Here is a 15058-nt window from a genome sequence, read left to right on the forward strand (position 1 = left end):
TTTCTTGACCATCTCTTTACCTTTTCAAATTTACTTTGAGCATTTACTTTCTTGTAAGCTTATATTCCGTAATTCTATTTTTGTTGTAGCATGCATTTTTCTTGCTTAGTATCCTATTAATTTGGGTTGTTATAGTTGCTTTACTATTCATTTAGGATAAGATTCTTTACTTGTTCTAGAGTTCGATTGAAATAATTTCAATTCGAGTTTAATTGATCTTTTTATTGGATCATTCCATCCTTCAATAGGGGAAATCATTGCATGAATCCCAAAGAGTGTTTGTGCAGATGAGATGGTACATTCCACCCATGTGACTACGTGTATGTGAGCGTAGGACCAAAGCTAGAGCTTAAAGACCTAAATGTATATTTTAATATATCTAGGTCTAAATAGTGCATAGGTTTAGGTAGTCCATATGAGTTAAAATTGAATTACTAATAATTAATATTTTATATTTTCTCTGATGCCAGTGCATTCGGTGGGGCACTATAGCTTTACCTTTTGTGACCAAATTTTTGTTCCAAAAGAACACGTGGAATCACTGATCTACGGACGCTCGACCGGTGATTAGCTCTTGCTCAAAGTTCTTACATTGGTTGCTACCTTGAATTTAATTGGCCGAGTGCATTTCATTCCCATTTCTTTCACTCCACGCACGATGTCCCCGTTTATTTTTGGCACAATAGCCAATTTCATCCCTGAACTTTGCTCAGATGCTTAAATTAGTGTTTAAACTATAAAATCAGCCAATTTACTCCTTGAAATATCTATTTCTGGTAGAAAACATCCTTCCTTCTACGTGGCGCGACATGTTGGCTGGCTGACTCAGCTGTGGGGGTCTAGGGCTTTGTGAGATATCCATTATACCCTTGATTTATTTAAACCCACCGTATCTGGTCTGATTGCACATACCGAAACTCACTCCTTTTGATGTAGATATGAAAACATGCAAACTTAGTGCAAATTATATTGTCTATGTGAACATGTGTGTTTGTAAACTGATCTTGAATTTAGTAAAGCAAATCAGCACATGTTTCAGTTCCTCGCTTATAGTTTCAGCAATGGTAATGTTCAACTGAAACATATGCTTGTTTGCTCTACTTAATTCAGAATTAGTTTACAAACACAACTGAACAGTACTATTGTTGAAACCATCAGCTATGAGCTGAAACATGTGCTTGTTTGCTTTACTAATTCAAAATCAGTTTATAAGCACACATGTTCACATAGACAATATAATTTATACTCAGTTCACATGTTTTCATATCTACATTAGAAGGGGCGAGTTTCGTTGTGTGTGGTCGGACTAGATACAGTGAGTTCTAATGAAGCAAAGGTATAATAGACATTTCATAAAGCCCTAGATCCCACGGCTGAGTCAGCCGGCTAGTGTGTCACGCCACAAAGGAGGAAGAATGTTTTCTGCCGAAAACAGATACTTCAGGGACTAAACTGGCCGATTCGATAGTTCAGTGACTAATTTGAGTCTATGAGCAAAGTTCTAGGACAAAATTCGCTATTGTGCCTTTGTTTTTCTTCTCTCAAGTTAAATAGGCCTGTCTATACCTCACCCGAGTGATTTAAAAGAAAATCTCACTCATATTTTTATCCATTAGATCTAAGATCTATGGCTTAAACTTGCATCAGATGATAGCAGTAACAAAAATTTAGGTGAGAGTGAGATGGTTCTCACCCAAATTTTTTCGTTACACTATTATTACTTAAAAATTACATAAAAACATGACTATAATTTTTATGTAAAATAGTTGTAATTTTAATATAAGCTAACTGTAGTTGATATAAAATTTATATGTATGAGTAGTATAAAAAAATTAGGTGAGAAGAGAGAGGCTGAATTGATTGAATTTTGTAAAAGGCTAATCATCCTTAGCGCAGATCCAATAAATAAAAATTCAGGTGAGATCATCCCTTGATTTGCCGACGTGAGATATAGCAAAGCTGTATATTTACCTTTTTTTCGGACGAGGAAGATGATCCTGAATTCAATTTTACAGATCGTCACATGCATTAACAACTTTTTTTACCATCATCACAAAAAGGAGTAAGAAACTAAACGGGAAAAATGACTAGCTTATTACTAGTTGGCGTTCTCGGCGGGCGGCCGGCAGAACGCGTCCTGGTTGGCGGCGGCGCCGCCGCGCACGAGGAAGTGACCGAGCGACGGCGTGCTGGTCACTGTCACCCGGTTCTCCTCGCACAGGAACTCCCTCCCGCACGCGCTCTCCACCTCCCGCTCGTAGTCGTGCACCAGCACCTCCGTCTCCGCGCCCCTGGTCCGCGCCATCACCGCCGCCGAATAGATCGCCGCCATCCTCCCCGGCGACCCCTCCGTGTACCTTCACATCACGATAATCATTATCAAGCTTGGCTTGCTTCATTGATCGGTCCAAGAAACCATGGACGCAACATGCATGGCTGCATGAGCGCGTGCATTGACACGTACCCGCGCGGGCCGTCGACGAGGATGACGTCCCACGCGACGTCGTAGAGCTGGTTGGGGAGGTCGTTGATGGCGAGGCGGCACTCGGAGAAGAGCAGGTTCTGGACGGGGCGGCACTCGGCGGCGCGGGCGGCCCGCGCGTCGTCGAGGAGGTCCGGCAGCTCGCGCACGGCGGTGGCGTAGGTGACGTCGTAGGCCTCCAGCCCCGGGTGCGCGCCCTCCAGGTGCGCCACGTAGTACGGGTTCTCGTCTAGGAACACCGTGCGCCCGCCGTGGTTCAGCGCGCGCCACAGCGGCGTCTCCGCGCCTAGCCCGAACACCAGCAGGTTACACGGCGCGCGCCGCCGGAGCACCGACGCGATCGCGCGCACGTCCGCCTCCGGCATGCTCGCCGTCGTGTTCCCCGCCGCGGCCGCGTACTGCACCAGCGCGTCGAACACGTACCGCGGCAGGACAGCCTCCGTAGCGCCGCCACCTCCTCCCCCTCCACCACCCGAAGCGGCGGCACTGACTGTGAACAGCGTTGCCTGGTACGCCGCCCTGGCCGAGACGCGCGCCGTGGAGAACACGGTGTGGAGGGACACGCAGGTGAACAAAGCCAGGAAAACCACCAGCCACAGGCACCGGGACGAGCCAAGAAACGGCACGGGCGACGCCGGATATGTGAACGCCACGCCGTTCACAGCCTTGTTCGACGACGTGTTGACGACGAGCAGCTTAGGCCCGGCCATTGCCTTCATCTCCTTCCTCTGGCTCTGCGTGTTTGTCTCTTGAGGCTCATAAGGTTTAGTAGATGAGGGTGGTGCAGATGGAATGATCACTCACACTGACATTTTCAGGTGAGAGAGAGTTGGCAAGGAAGGAATGGAGGTTGGGATGGGATGGGGGTTGGGACAGACAGACTGACTGACAGGATAAGCTACCTTAATGAAGCAAAGTAAACTAAGCTTATGTTGGATTAGTAGTTGGCATGTTTGGCAGGAAAGAAAGCTAGGTTAAAATTGCTTGAGAGTTGCAACCTGAAGGTTTGCTTCAGAGTTGCTCAAATTTGGGTAGGTTTTGATGGCACTCCTTTGATTTGGACACCAAATCTTTCTCATAAGATGAACTGCACCAAATATATATATATATATATACTTTTTACAGCATCACACATATGACATTATTCAACTGAGCTCAGACATTCAGTTAAAAAATGAAAATGAGCTCAACCAGAGACTGTTCAGTTGCCATACAATTAGAATGGTCTTGCTGTGGATGGTATGTATCTGAATTACCAACTCATGATACTGTCTTAGGAAAGGTGAGGACCCATGGTTTTTGGTGTGGAACAAACAATGCCAATATGCCATTACCTGATGATAGAAGGGCACCATTAGTTGCGTGAAAAGCATCAGAAGATGACTCCAGATTTTGGAAGGGCAATCAGCATCTTTCTGGACATCACCAGACATGAACAAAAAAAGTGCCAATACAACACATCGGGTTTGGTGAGAAAAATGTTGAAGAAAAAGGAGACTGAAATCCCTTTGACTGATAGCAAGATGCTATCAGCAAACACTTAGAATTTAAGCCACAGGCGTGACAGGAGCTAAAGTTGCAGATGTCAGGTGTCTGTCAGTATGTTCCTTTCTGTTGCCTTCGAGTGAAGCCTCAGGCAAAAACGAGCATGAAACACACGCCGCATACCCTTTGCGCAGTTCTGAACTATTTCACATTTACAGGAAGTAATTCTAAGATGCAACATACAGGTGCTCACCGCAGTAAAAATCTCATATGAGCATGGGTTGGTCATCCAAAGATTAGTTGGTATAGAGAAACTAAAACATAAAGGTACACAAACTTCTTATGGTAGCAGGTAGGGATCGCATTGCTCTGTTTTCTTTGCAGATTTCCTCATGGATATCACTGGTAAACACTATCTACCCAGTTTTGTGGTGACCAAGTTAACCGCAAGAAATTTATTTTGCCACATTCAACTATCAGAATTCGACAACCATGCCAAGCATCTCAACACCTTCTATTGCCTGGAAGCCCAAACACAATACAAAGGATAGAGATGAAAGTTTTTTACTTGATAATGTTTGGCATCAGCAATGTATTTGCTACGGTAAACAGAAGATGCATCTCTGGCATCCCTGTAGTAAAGAAGCGGTAATCGGAAGGGAAAGATGTTTTTACAAAATCTCACGGGTATAATGATCATCGCCTGGGGTGACCACAGATATACCACATCAAGATATCACCAGGATCATGCAGTCCCGCACCAGTAGGTCAAGTGCTCATCTTTGCGAGATGTGCTAAACAGCCCACCACATTTCAAGCAAATGAAGCTGCTTCCATCGGCAAATGCATCCAAGATGATCTGCTTCCTTCCACTCTCAGCAAGAATGCAGGCCTCATCAGAATCCAACATCATGACAGGGTCAGACCCAGGTCCTTGTGGAGGGGTAGCATTTGTTGACTGAGCCTCTGCTATAGCACACTGTGCAAGCAAAGAGGCGAGTTCATCAACACTAGGAGTGGCTTGCACTCTCTGAGTGTAGAGTTCACGTGCACGGTTCAATGTCTGGATGAGAGCTTGTTCACCACCTTGAGATCTTATGGCCAGGAGAACCTGCATAAATTTAGAAGTTCAGAATCAATAACAGAGAGAAATGAGCCTTCATGAACACGGTAAAAACTTGAAAGGCAGACATTAAGTACCACAGGACCCATCATAATCATCACAAACAAGAAGCAGTATTCCAAAAAGCAGTGAACAGAAGTATTCAAAAAAAAATCAATATGGGAATTATGCATTAGAATACAAACAGAACGTTTGATTAAGGCCCTGTTTGTTTTTTATTCTGATTATGGATTCTAGCCCCAAAAGCAAAAGCAAAAACAAACAGTCACAATTTAAAAGCTGATTCTCACAATCCACAAGCTAAATTGTACTACGAAATCCCACAATCCACAATCTAATGGAAAAGAGCTTCTCCGTAGAATCTAGATTGTGACAATCCACTGCAAAAACAAATAGGGCCTAACTTGTCACATTGCCAATATTTGATTTATTACCAAGAACCAATCCTATGATGTTATCATGGGGATACATCACTACAATCGTGGGTTCTCACAGGCCACAAGAAACGGCATAATCTTACATTGAAGAACTGTTGGTGCAATTCACTCAGGTTTATTAGTGGTCAGTATGAAAAGTCAATTCCACTTACATAGCTAGGGCGAGGGTAGGAAATGCTAATGAAGTACTGTTGCAGTTGAGAAGGACAGCATTTTCCACTAGCCCGTAAGTTAGATCCTCACAACGGTTATAAGCATTTTCATTTGGGCCCATCTGATGCATCAGGTAGGATGTCATAGATGATCATGCAAACAGGATACAGGAATTCTAACACTACACAGCATGCTAATACATATGCAGTAAGATTTACTTAGCACTATATTGTCTTGTACTCCTGTCCAAAATTAGCACCATGGAATCGAATAGTTTTATCAAGGTAGTAGACACTAACTTGTGGCTTTCTTCTTGCTCAATTCGTTTCCGCTCTATCATCTAGTTTCTCTTACCCACCTATAAAAGGTCTTGATGGTCATTTTTGACAGACCAAAATGGCTGACATGGACTAAAAGAATAAACGTTATCAAATGTACCGTGCCCATATGAGATAGGACACCTCCAGTTTCGCAACGAATATAAGATCCTGCAATAGGCTAAGGCGCATCAAAGCTGTAGTTGAGTCTATATAATGCTTCAGTGAATGTTAAGCATTTTATTTAAATCAATCTGGCCTGATAAAATCTCAATAGTTCTATCAACAGAAGCATAACATTTACAGAACTAGAGATGTTCAATAAACGAGGGAAACAAGACCCGTTCTTAAAGCTCTATATGACTTGGCTGCTTAAGCTGAAGTTGCACACCCCGGCTTTGGGTGTTGTCAATGGTCAGACAACATCACAATCTTGAACTCTCCATCACAAACAATATTTACAGTTTTTCAATATACAAGTAGGGTCTGCAGATGTCCCCACCGTAACTGAAGAATTACAAGAATATTTAATCCCACAGTAATCTAAAAAAGGAAAAAAAATAAATTTCCATGTTAATAGGGGGGAAAGGAAAGGGGATTTCGATGATATGCCACTCCCTTTATTCAAGTTTCAGGATGTGCTACTCCATGTGTCACTGACATGCCGAACATGGGGCGCAATTCAGTGAGATATGGAGGAGACAATGTCCCATCCTAAGCTTAGATGAGTGTTGTATCCTCGAAAGTCCCAAAGGAATAGACTCATTTTTAGGACTGTGCATAGTGTACGGATAGAATTTACTACAGTAATTCATGGGGGCATTCATAAATGACAAATTTTATGGTGGTGCGAGAAAAGGTAAGGCAACTTTCCGCTTCATTCAGGCTTGATTAAATGTTACCATCTTTCAAAATTTTGCTTTTAGGTCATGCTACTAAATAAAATTAGCTTAACTCCAGGCCACATTGCCTATACTTAAAGCTATATGAATCATAGGATTACTAAAGATAGTCACTACATTTTCGTGACCATTCATTCTCTGGATTGGAAACAAATTAGGGGAACAAACTCCAATGCAAAGGACACAGTGGAAATGGAAGCTGTATCGGAAATAGACCCTAATTATCAATGCATATGATACTAACAGAGCTAGGCATGCAATTGTGCGGTCTAATCAGCTAGTGTACTCAAATAAACAGTGTAGCAAGGGAATCTGATAGATGAGCTGACGAGAATAAACACCATAGCTTTTCATTACACTGCATATGTCCGTCTACAATGTCTTCAGTGCTTACTCACTGTGCTATTGAAGATTCATTTGTGAATTCCTTGAAATGGTGAGGAGTGTGCTGCCTGTACAACACCACGAGCAATCAGCATACTGGAGTACGGGTTCTGGAACCACACATTTCGATAAGCAAAAGTTACAAGAGCTCCAGATGAAGGGAGAACAGCGGTATTCCAGATGTGTGCATAAATCCACGCTTTTCCTTCTTCCTCTTCTTGAGGAGAACCGGACGAATGAATACTCCTTTTTGCTTGCCTAAGAAACATGTAGACAGCAGACCCGAATTCGGAAGGGATACGTGCAAAAGTAGCAAGGCATCCAAGCACCTAACCGTAGCATCCTCTAGAACGAATCATACCTAACAAATCCCAAACCCTATGACCTACAACGGATCACACCTAAACCCCCTTCGCTCTCTCCGTGCGAAGCCTCAAGCAGGGTGACGCCACGGAGAAGACTACCCTAAACGAGATTGAACCAGGGAAAACCAACAGCGATCGTCTAACCGAGCGATCGATCAACCTCCGATGGGTAACATACGTGACGCGAACCCCGCGAATTCCCCATCCCATCACCCGGTGATGGTGGAGACGAGCGCGACTGCCGCGACACGCATCACGCGAAATGGAAACGAAACGGAAAAGGGAGAGAGAGAGAGGTCTCACCGCCTGCAGCGCGAGGGACGGCTTGCCCTCCTCGAGCAGCGCGCGGGCACGGGACAGCATGCTCCACCCCTCCTCCGCTGCTGCCGGCGCCGCCGGCGGAGGCTGTGCGGCCTCCATCTCGACGTCAGGCGGGTCCATCGGCGGGCGCCTCGACCTCGGCTCCCCGCTCGCTCGCCGCGCTCTCTCCTGTGCTCCGCCGCCGCGGGGCGCTGGTCGCTGAAGGCAACGGCTGCAGTGCCACGCCTCCAGATGCTTCCATGTGTGCGCGGCGGCTTTTATGCTCGTCTAGTCAACTCAAGTTCCAGAAATAGACGCACATGAGCGGAAACCACCGCCCGTGTTCCTTTGATAGGGCGTTTTAGGACATGTTTGAGGAGCACAGTTCCGCTAAAAGTTTTTTTTTTAAGAAATTACAACACACTTATACCACTCAAGATTTAACTTACCAACCGGTCCTCAGTTACCGAGCTCGGACGGTTATCGAAAATTCACGATTATCGCGATAACTTTTCAAAATTCGGATAAAATTCATTTGCTAAAATTTAAAATTTAGTTAAAAATTTATTAGAATCGATTTATCGAGCGGTTTTCTCGAATTTTTCGTATTGTTGGTAACCGTTCGATTTTCTCGATTTATCAAACGATTTTCTCGATTTTAAGTGAAGTTCAAATAAAAAAACCTAAAAACTATTTTCAATCTTTTAAAATCAATAAATAATTCATCTGAGCTTCAAATTAAGTGAAACAAATTTTATTGGTTTCCTTGTAATATGATCTACATGATAAAAGTATTTATACTTATAAAAAAATTGAAAATTTTCTATGAGAAAATGTATTTGTTAAACCAAGTTAAATGCATAGTTTACTCTTTGCTAATCCAAAAATCATGAAACTAATTTTGTTAGTCTTCTTACATGATTCTATATCTTTTAAAAATATATGAACTCATTAATTAGTTAGTGTAACATGCAGGATTGTGTAAGTGTGTTGCAACTAGATTAATTTATAACTGACTCATCACACTTCTAAAATTAGTGAAACCACTTTTATTAGTTTATTTATACTATGATTTATGTAGGAAAAATAATAGTAGACATAAAAAGGTTAATTACAATGATGTTTCTTAACATATTCACTTTATATTTGTGAACTTTGTAAAAATCATAGAGAAATTAATAAAACTCTAAATGAAGTGAAATTAATTTTAAAGATCCTCTTAAGATACTTCCTACGCAAGAAAAATATGTGTTTGCATGTTAAGATTTTTCTTAATATGAGTTAATAACTGAGCCGCACGCTTTAACTTTTTTCATTTTTTTCAAACTTCCTCCCTATAGAATATGATGCAAACTACATTATTTTTGAAAAAAATTCACAAAAGGTCTTAGAATTGTGTCTAGTTTTTTAGGATTTTTTTTGATTTTTTTTAATTCAAATTCGGTTACCATTCGGTTTCTGAAACCGGACCGCAGCGGTAAGGTTGGTAACCGCGAATTTTGACCGGTTACCGTTAATAAATTGAACCCTGATACCACTATATATACGTACTCACATAACGCTTAACGAAGATCGAAGTTGCAGAATTTAGATATGGACAAAGTTATTACATGCATCTCGTTATTGATGGATACGCCATCTATCACTGGAAAAAAATCATCTTACCAAAACACTTAAGAGTAAATATGGGGTTTAATACCTGATTGGTACATAGCACAATCACATCCACTAACCACAAAGCCTTTCTAAGAAAAGGTTTTGAGAAATTAATTGAATTTTGGCAATAAAAACAAACGTTGGCGATGCCTACAATTTTTGTAATAATGAAACAAAAACTTATCCTGGTTTCTACATCATTGAATGCACTTAGCCATAGTGATTGCTATCATGACTTCAATAACCATTTTTATGGGCTATGGACCCATGACGTATCTTATATTTTACGTTCTTGATCCCTCTTTTATTGACGAAGTTTTATTCTCGTATTGAGGTGGTGACACATTTACTCTCTGTGTATTAATGTAAAATGATAGAAATGTGACACCAGTGGTAATAGGTTGAAGGTGCGTACAGTGGCAGCATAAATATAGGAACATATGTAGGAGCTACATATGGCCATCCAATGTAGATAATAAACATAGATAAATCTATCAACGAAAGAGAGTCTAAAAAGTCTTATGATTATTTCATGCAAACTTCCCTTGGACGGCCGACAATTTCAAGTTTGACTCAAACATCACGATTGATCAGAAGCACACACCAATCGACTATACTATAGCCGTGGAATTCAAGTTGGAAAAATATATATGTAATATAGTGTTTTAAGGTTTAGTTGGGAGGCTATTAATTAAATGTATGATAGATAACAATATATCGGGCAGTTGTAAAATATAGCCGACTCACATGTAAGTATTCTAGTATACAAATGAACTTATACGCGTTCATATATGATTTGTATGCCACGACAATAAATTTGTAAGCATGTATAGATGACTTATAAAGTGACCTAATATATAATAGTTGACTTCCAACGGTAAGCTAACTGATTTGAAAACATATAGAATTTACACGTAAGTAGTATAATCAATTCGTAAGCACACAAAACTAACATGAAGGCACTAGAACAATTCGTAAGTTCAATCTGATGACTTATAACGTCTGGTAGAAAAATCAACCTAAGCAAAATCCATCTTTCTCAGAATTTCTGGATTCTTCGGAAACTTCGGACTCTCCGGTTGCATCTTCGGAGTCTCCGGACTTTCTGAGTAGATATATTTTTTTCGCTACGTATTTGTGTTGTGTTATGTTGTGATTCTCTTTAAACGTTGAATGATCGAATAGAAGAAGATTATTAATTTCTTAAAAAATTTATTAAGTCACTTATTTACCCTCTATAATCGTCACTCTCGATCCTACCCATATAGAATTTACACGTAAATAGTATAATCAATTCGTAAGCACACATAACTAACACGAACAACTCGTAAGTTCAATCTGATGACTTATAAGGTCGGGTAAAAAAATCGACCTAAGCAAAATCCGAAGGCTTTAAGAAGTAAGCCCAAACAAGAAGCAGGCCCTTTCTCAGCCCATCTCCTCCTGGTACCAATAACTCAAAATGATATTAGAGCTAAACAGTGATAGATCTATGATTTGTAATTTTGGTGCACATACTATATTAGTACTAGTTAAATGTCTGTGCATTGTAACGAGAGTCGGATATTTTCACGAGACAATATCGATTATTGATCGAAACATGTGCTGTTCTTTCACCATAGGAGCGTATGTATATTGTACATGGGTGAATTAGTTGAGGAAGTCGCTAGAAAGGAAAAGCAGAATACAACAAATGAAAGGAAAGAATTAAGCGCCTAGAGTATCAGAGTCCAAGATTTTTTCACTATCGAGTGGAGTTTATTTTTGTCGTGTGTCCAATACTTAGCCGAACCTGGCACATGCCGGTTGTATGAAATTTGGGAGTCTCTGTATATGTCATTTGGTATGCCTGATTTCCTCATCTATCACGGAATTGCATGAGCTTACTAAACTCATTGGTGCCTAACTCATTTTGGCAAGAAGCTGTACGACTGTAAACACAGTCATGTGCTAATGATGCATTGACACCATGAAAATAATTTGCAGTTCCAGGGAATAATGATCTTCTAAAGGTAATCGAAGAGAATTCACATATATGGCCTTTATATAAACCAATAACAGTACACGATTATCTTTGTGGCAATAACTGGTAACATATTCAAGGTACATGTTTCAACTGAACTCGCTAAAAGTGGGGAAAAGGAAGTTTGACATAACCAATTATGCCTAAAAGTAGAAAATAATTTGCAGTTTCAACTGAACTCGCTAAAAGTGGAAAATAAGGATGGCTTCCTTCTCAGCACTCAGGGATCAAACAATACATTTGAAATGAGGCGCAGTAAAGACTAAAGAGACATTATTTTTGTGGTTCCAATATGTTTTAAATAAAACCGAGGGAGGTAAATAAACTGATTCGGAACAACTGAAATTACAGCTACCATGAGGATGCTAAAATACAGGATGCCACAGGATTCCAGAATTGCTTTGTCCAGTACATCAACCAAATTAAAAGGTTACAATGGTGCAATAATAATAAGGATGGTTTCCTTCTCAGCACTCAGGGATCAAACAATACATTTGAGAAGAGGAAGGAACAAAAAAAAAAAATCGAAGTTTGACATAACCAATTAAGCCTTTCTGTGAACATTCCATTCTCAATTCTATAAAACAAGCTTGGCGAAACATTAGTGGCAATCACAAATATATGGATAATGAGCTTGGCGAAACACACCTCAGGTAGTGTTTGGGTCCGATCGCCGGCATGTACACCGGCAGCCACGCCGAGGTTCTTGGCGGCGAGGAGGCTGGGGATCCCTCAGCTGATCCAAACTTCTGCAAAGAAGAATTAAATCCCTAAAACAAAGTGCCGGTGCAAGAGACAATGAGTTCTTCACTGAAGGTACAATAAAAAAAAACGTGAGAAAAACCAGTGATGAGGTACATTTGAGTATGAGATTAAAAAAAAAACAAAGAGAAAAAACGATTGTAAGGCTGTAAATTCAAAATGCAGTCTCTAACTACCTTTTGCCACAAAACAGGCCCAGATTGAAACTAAAAATTTTGCACACTTCCCCTTTCTACCATACAAATAAATAATCCAAGTGAAAGACGAATTTGAAAACAGTTTATATTTAAGTCTTAGCTTAAAAAGATAACGCGTTTCATAGCGAATTGTATGCATGTAACAGTCCAGAAATTTGACATTTATCATTCAAACATATGCTAACAAGTCCAGGAACACCAGAATTGACTTACTTGGGCGGCCTTGCTTCTTCACAGTTTCTGCACAATTAAATTTATATGATTTACGAGAACTTCATTTTTCAGTTTAAGTTTAAATTGGAATAAAAAAAATGAAAAACAACTACTATTTGCTATATCTCTTGATAGAAATGAAAGCTCATTCTATTGCGTTCTGATTGCTTAATATTTATTAGTACTTGACATCAGAGCTATTTGCAAGTCCCAATAGAATGGATGAGAACCAAATCCACTTCTGCACAGCAAAGATAATCTACGGAGCATGTTGATATAAAACTCTAATATGCAGGCACTACCTTCAGGAAGCATCTATGAAACGAACAACGAACCACAATTTTGAAACTAATATATCTGAGAACCTTGACTAATGTAATTTGGTAATGTGAGAATAATTCTTCAAGGTAAGCTCAGACCACTGATCTTACCAGCCAAGTGTTAATACAAGTGAGCAAAATCACCAGCCTCACCATAAGTTTACTACAACAACCAAAATAGCCAAGGTATAAGAAAGAAATACCCTCCAAGGGGTAGTGAACCCCCAATTCCCACTTCCACATATCTACTCCACAAACCAACAGCTCCATCACACAAATGGACAATATCACTAAATGGGGTTTTCTCAACCTGCATTCCTATAATGCTCAAATGAAACATTGCAAAACAATCCAGAGGGAAACCAATGCTAAGTGTCTTCACTCAAATAATATGCTAAATGGAGCCTGAGACAGGCTAAAAGCTATGCGATCAAGTTCAATGGAAAGCCAGGGGCAGTTTATGTGGAACTTGTACAAGCTATTTGATCAAATTCAACGAAAAGCCAGCAACAGTTAATTCTCACGACCTAACAGTTCAGCTTTGAACAATACATGCGAGCTCTGTACCTGCGACTTGAACTTGGAGATATTGGGCTCCTGTAGCATCTCACTCTGCACACAGCAAAGTAAAACCACCAAATGAGATAAGCAATTAACCAAGCCATCCCCAGCCTCAATGAAACCCTGAGAGACAATCCTCCACGCAATGGCGAGCGTTACCTTCTGCATCTCGGCCTTGGATACGGAGGACTCGAAGATGCTCTAGAGGCTGTCGTTGAGGACCTCCGTGATCGCGGAAGTGATCGCCTCCGCCTGCTTGGTCTGCACGCCCTGCGACTCCAGCTTCCTCATCTGCGATCATCCGCGCGCGCAAACCCCTCGGCATCTCAACGAAGCATTTCACCGAACACCACTCGGGGGAGGACGAACGAATTCATTCGAGATTTTTTTAAGTAGTAAAGATATTATATATAGTTAATTTTTTTATAACTATAAATATTAAACATCAATCCGCAATGAAACTTATGCTCGGTTTATTTTCTGTTTCGGTTGCTACCAAAAGACAAGAGTCAGAGCAAACAGAGTTTAAAAAGATTTTTAGTGAAGCTAAAAGTTTACTTACGAAAAAAATAAATTAGGTACTAATAAGCTAAAAATTTAATATAGAAACCAACAATATATTTAAAAACAGTTTTTTAGACAAATAAAAATACAATTTTTCGAAAAAAAACTAAAAACAGAAACCCAAATAAACATACTTAGATCTCGTAAACACCACTAAGCTTGCCTGCAAATTTTCACCACTAAACATCCAAACACCAATTAAAATTTTGTAAACAATGAAAGCCAAAAATTCAAAGGTAGAGAAAAAAAAGTTTATATAAAGGGTTCTCATAAAGCTACGGGCTATGTCTGTAGCCGCCGAGATGAGAGAGAGGGAGTTGAAGCCATAGTAGTCACGGAAGGAAATTGTATAAGGGAGGATGTCCGCGGAGACTCTCGTCGCTGCTTGACACGCGTCTTTCGTGCGCAGCTCACGCGCGCGTCGTCCGATCGCGACGTGAAAGACACGGATAAGGGTCTCACACGAATTATCTGAGAGCGGGCCTTATACAATTTCCTTGTAGAAGTCACCGGCGTTATCTCGATCAAGGATGAGCTCTAGCCGTTGCGCCTCGCCGACGCTTCGCTGGCGCTGCGGAGGCTCATGTCGTCGTCGCCACGATTCATCTTGACTCTTGCCAGGGTATGCGTCAGCCGATTGGACGCAAGTGGCGATATGTAGTTTAAGTGATGGTCTGTTGACTGATGGAATTTTGGATATTAGTTGGGGCGTTCGGGCCATTTGAGCTGGCTGTAGCAGCTTTTGAGCTTGATCACTTTGGCTGTGGAATATGATATGTACTATTTTTTTTTCAAAATTTTAGATATACCACTA

General features: G+C 40.8%; 2 protein-coding genes across 2 annotated transcripts; both read right to left on the bottom strand.

Annotated features, from left to right (window-relative positions):
- Window positions 1-1943: 1943 nt before the first annotated feature.
- LOC133918395 (protein IRX15-LIKE-like) lies at window positions 1944-3544 on the bottom strand. The gene is made up of 2 exons (XM_062362260.1): window positions 2465-3544; window positions 1944-2357 (listed from the first exon to the last, which is right to left on the bottom strand). The coding sequence occupies exons 1-2, from the start codon at window positions 3199-3201 to the stop codon at window positions 2099-2101; spliced, it is 996 nt and encodes a 331-aa protein (XP_062218244.1). The 5' UTR covers window positions 3202-3544; the 3' UTR covers window positions 1944-2098.
- A 971-nt stretch (window positions 3545-4515) lies between these two features.
- On the bottom strand, window positions 4516-8236 carry LOC133918396 (uncharacterized). Its single transcript, XM_062362261.1, has 2 exons — window positions 7952-8236; window positions 4516-5078 (listed from the first exon to the last, which is right to left on the bottom strand). Exons 1-2 carry the CDS (start codon window positions 8087-8089, stop codon window positions 4713-4715), a joined length of 504 nt encoding a protein of 167 aa, XP_062218245.1. The 5' UTR covers window positions 8090-8236; the 3' UTR covers window positions 4516-4712.
- Between the last annotated feature and the right edge of the window lie 6822 nt (window positions 8237-15058).

This window comes from Phragmites australis, chromosome 5 (genome assembly GCF_958298935.1).
Source record: "Phragmites australis chromosome 5, lpPhrAust1.1, whole genome shotgun sequence".
Taxonomy (NCBI): Eukaryota; Viridiplantae; Streptophyta; class Magnoliopsida; order Poales; family Poaceae; genus Phragmites; species Phragmites australis.

What these genes read in the sequence shown, in the direction of transcription:
- LOC133918396 (XM_062362261.1), bottom strand. Translation starts at nt 8,089, where the DNA reads ATGGACCCGCCTGACGTCGAGATGGAGGCCGCACAGCCTCCGCCGGCG. An exon ending in CGTCCCTCGCGCTGCAGGCG is followed by an intron (nt 5,079 to 7,951) that starts GTGAGACCTCTC and finishes AAATTTATGCAG; the next exon opens with GTTCTCCTGGCCATAAGATC.
- LOC133918395 (XM_062362260.1), bottom strand. Translation starts at nt 3,201, where the DNA reads ATGAAGGCAATGGCCGGGCCTAAGCTGCTCGTCGTCAACACGTCGTCG. An exon ending in CTCGTCGACGGCCCGCGCGG is followed by an intron (nt 2,358 to 2,464) that starts GTACGTGTCAAT and finishes CGTGATGTGAAG; the next exon opens with GTACACGGAGGGGTCGCCGG.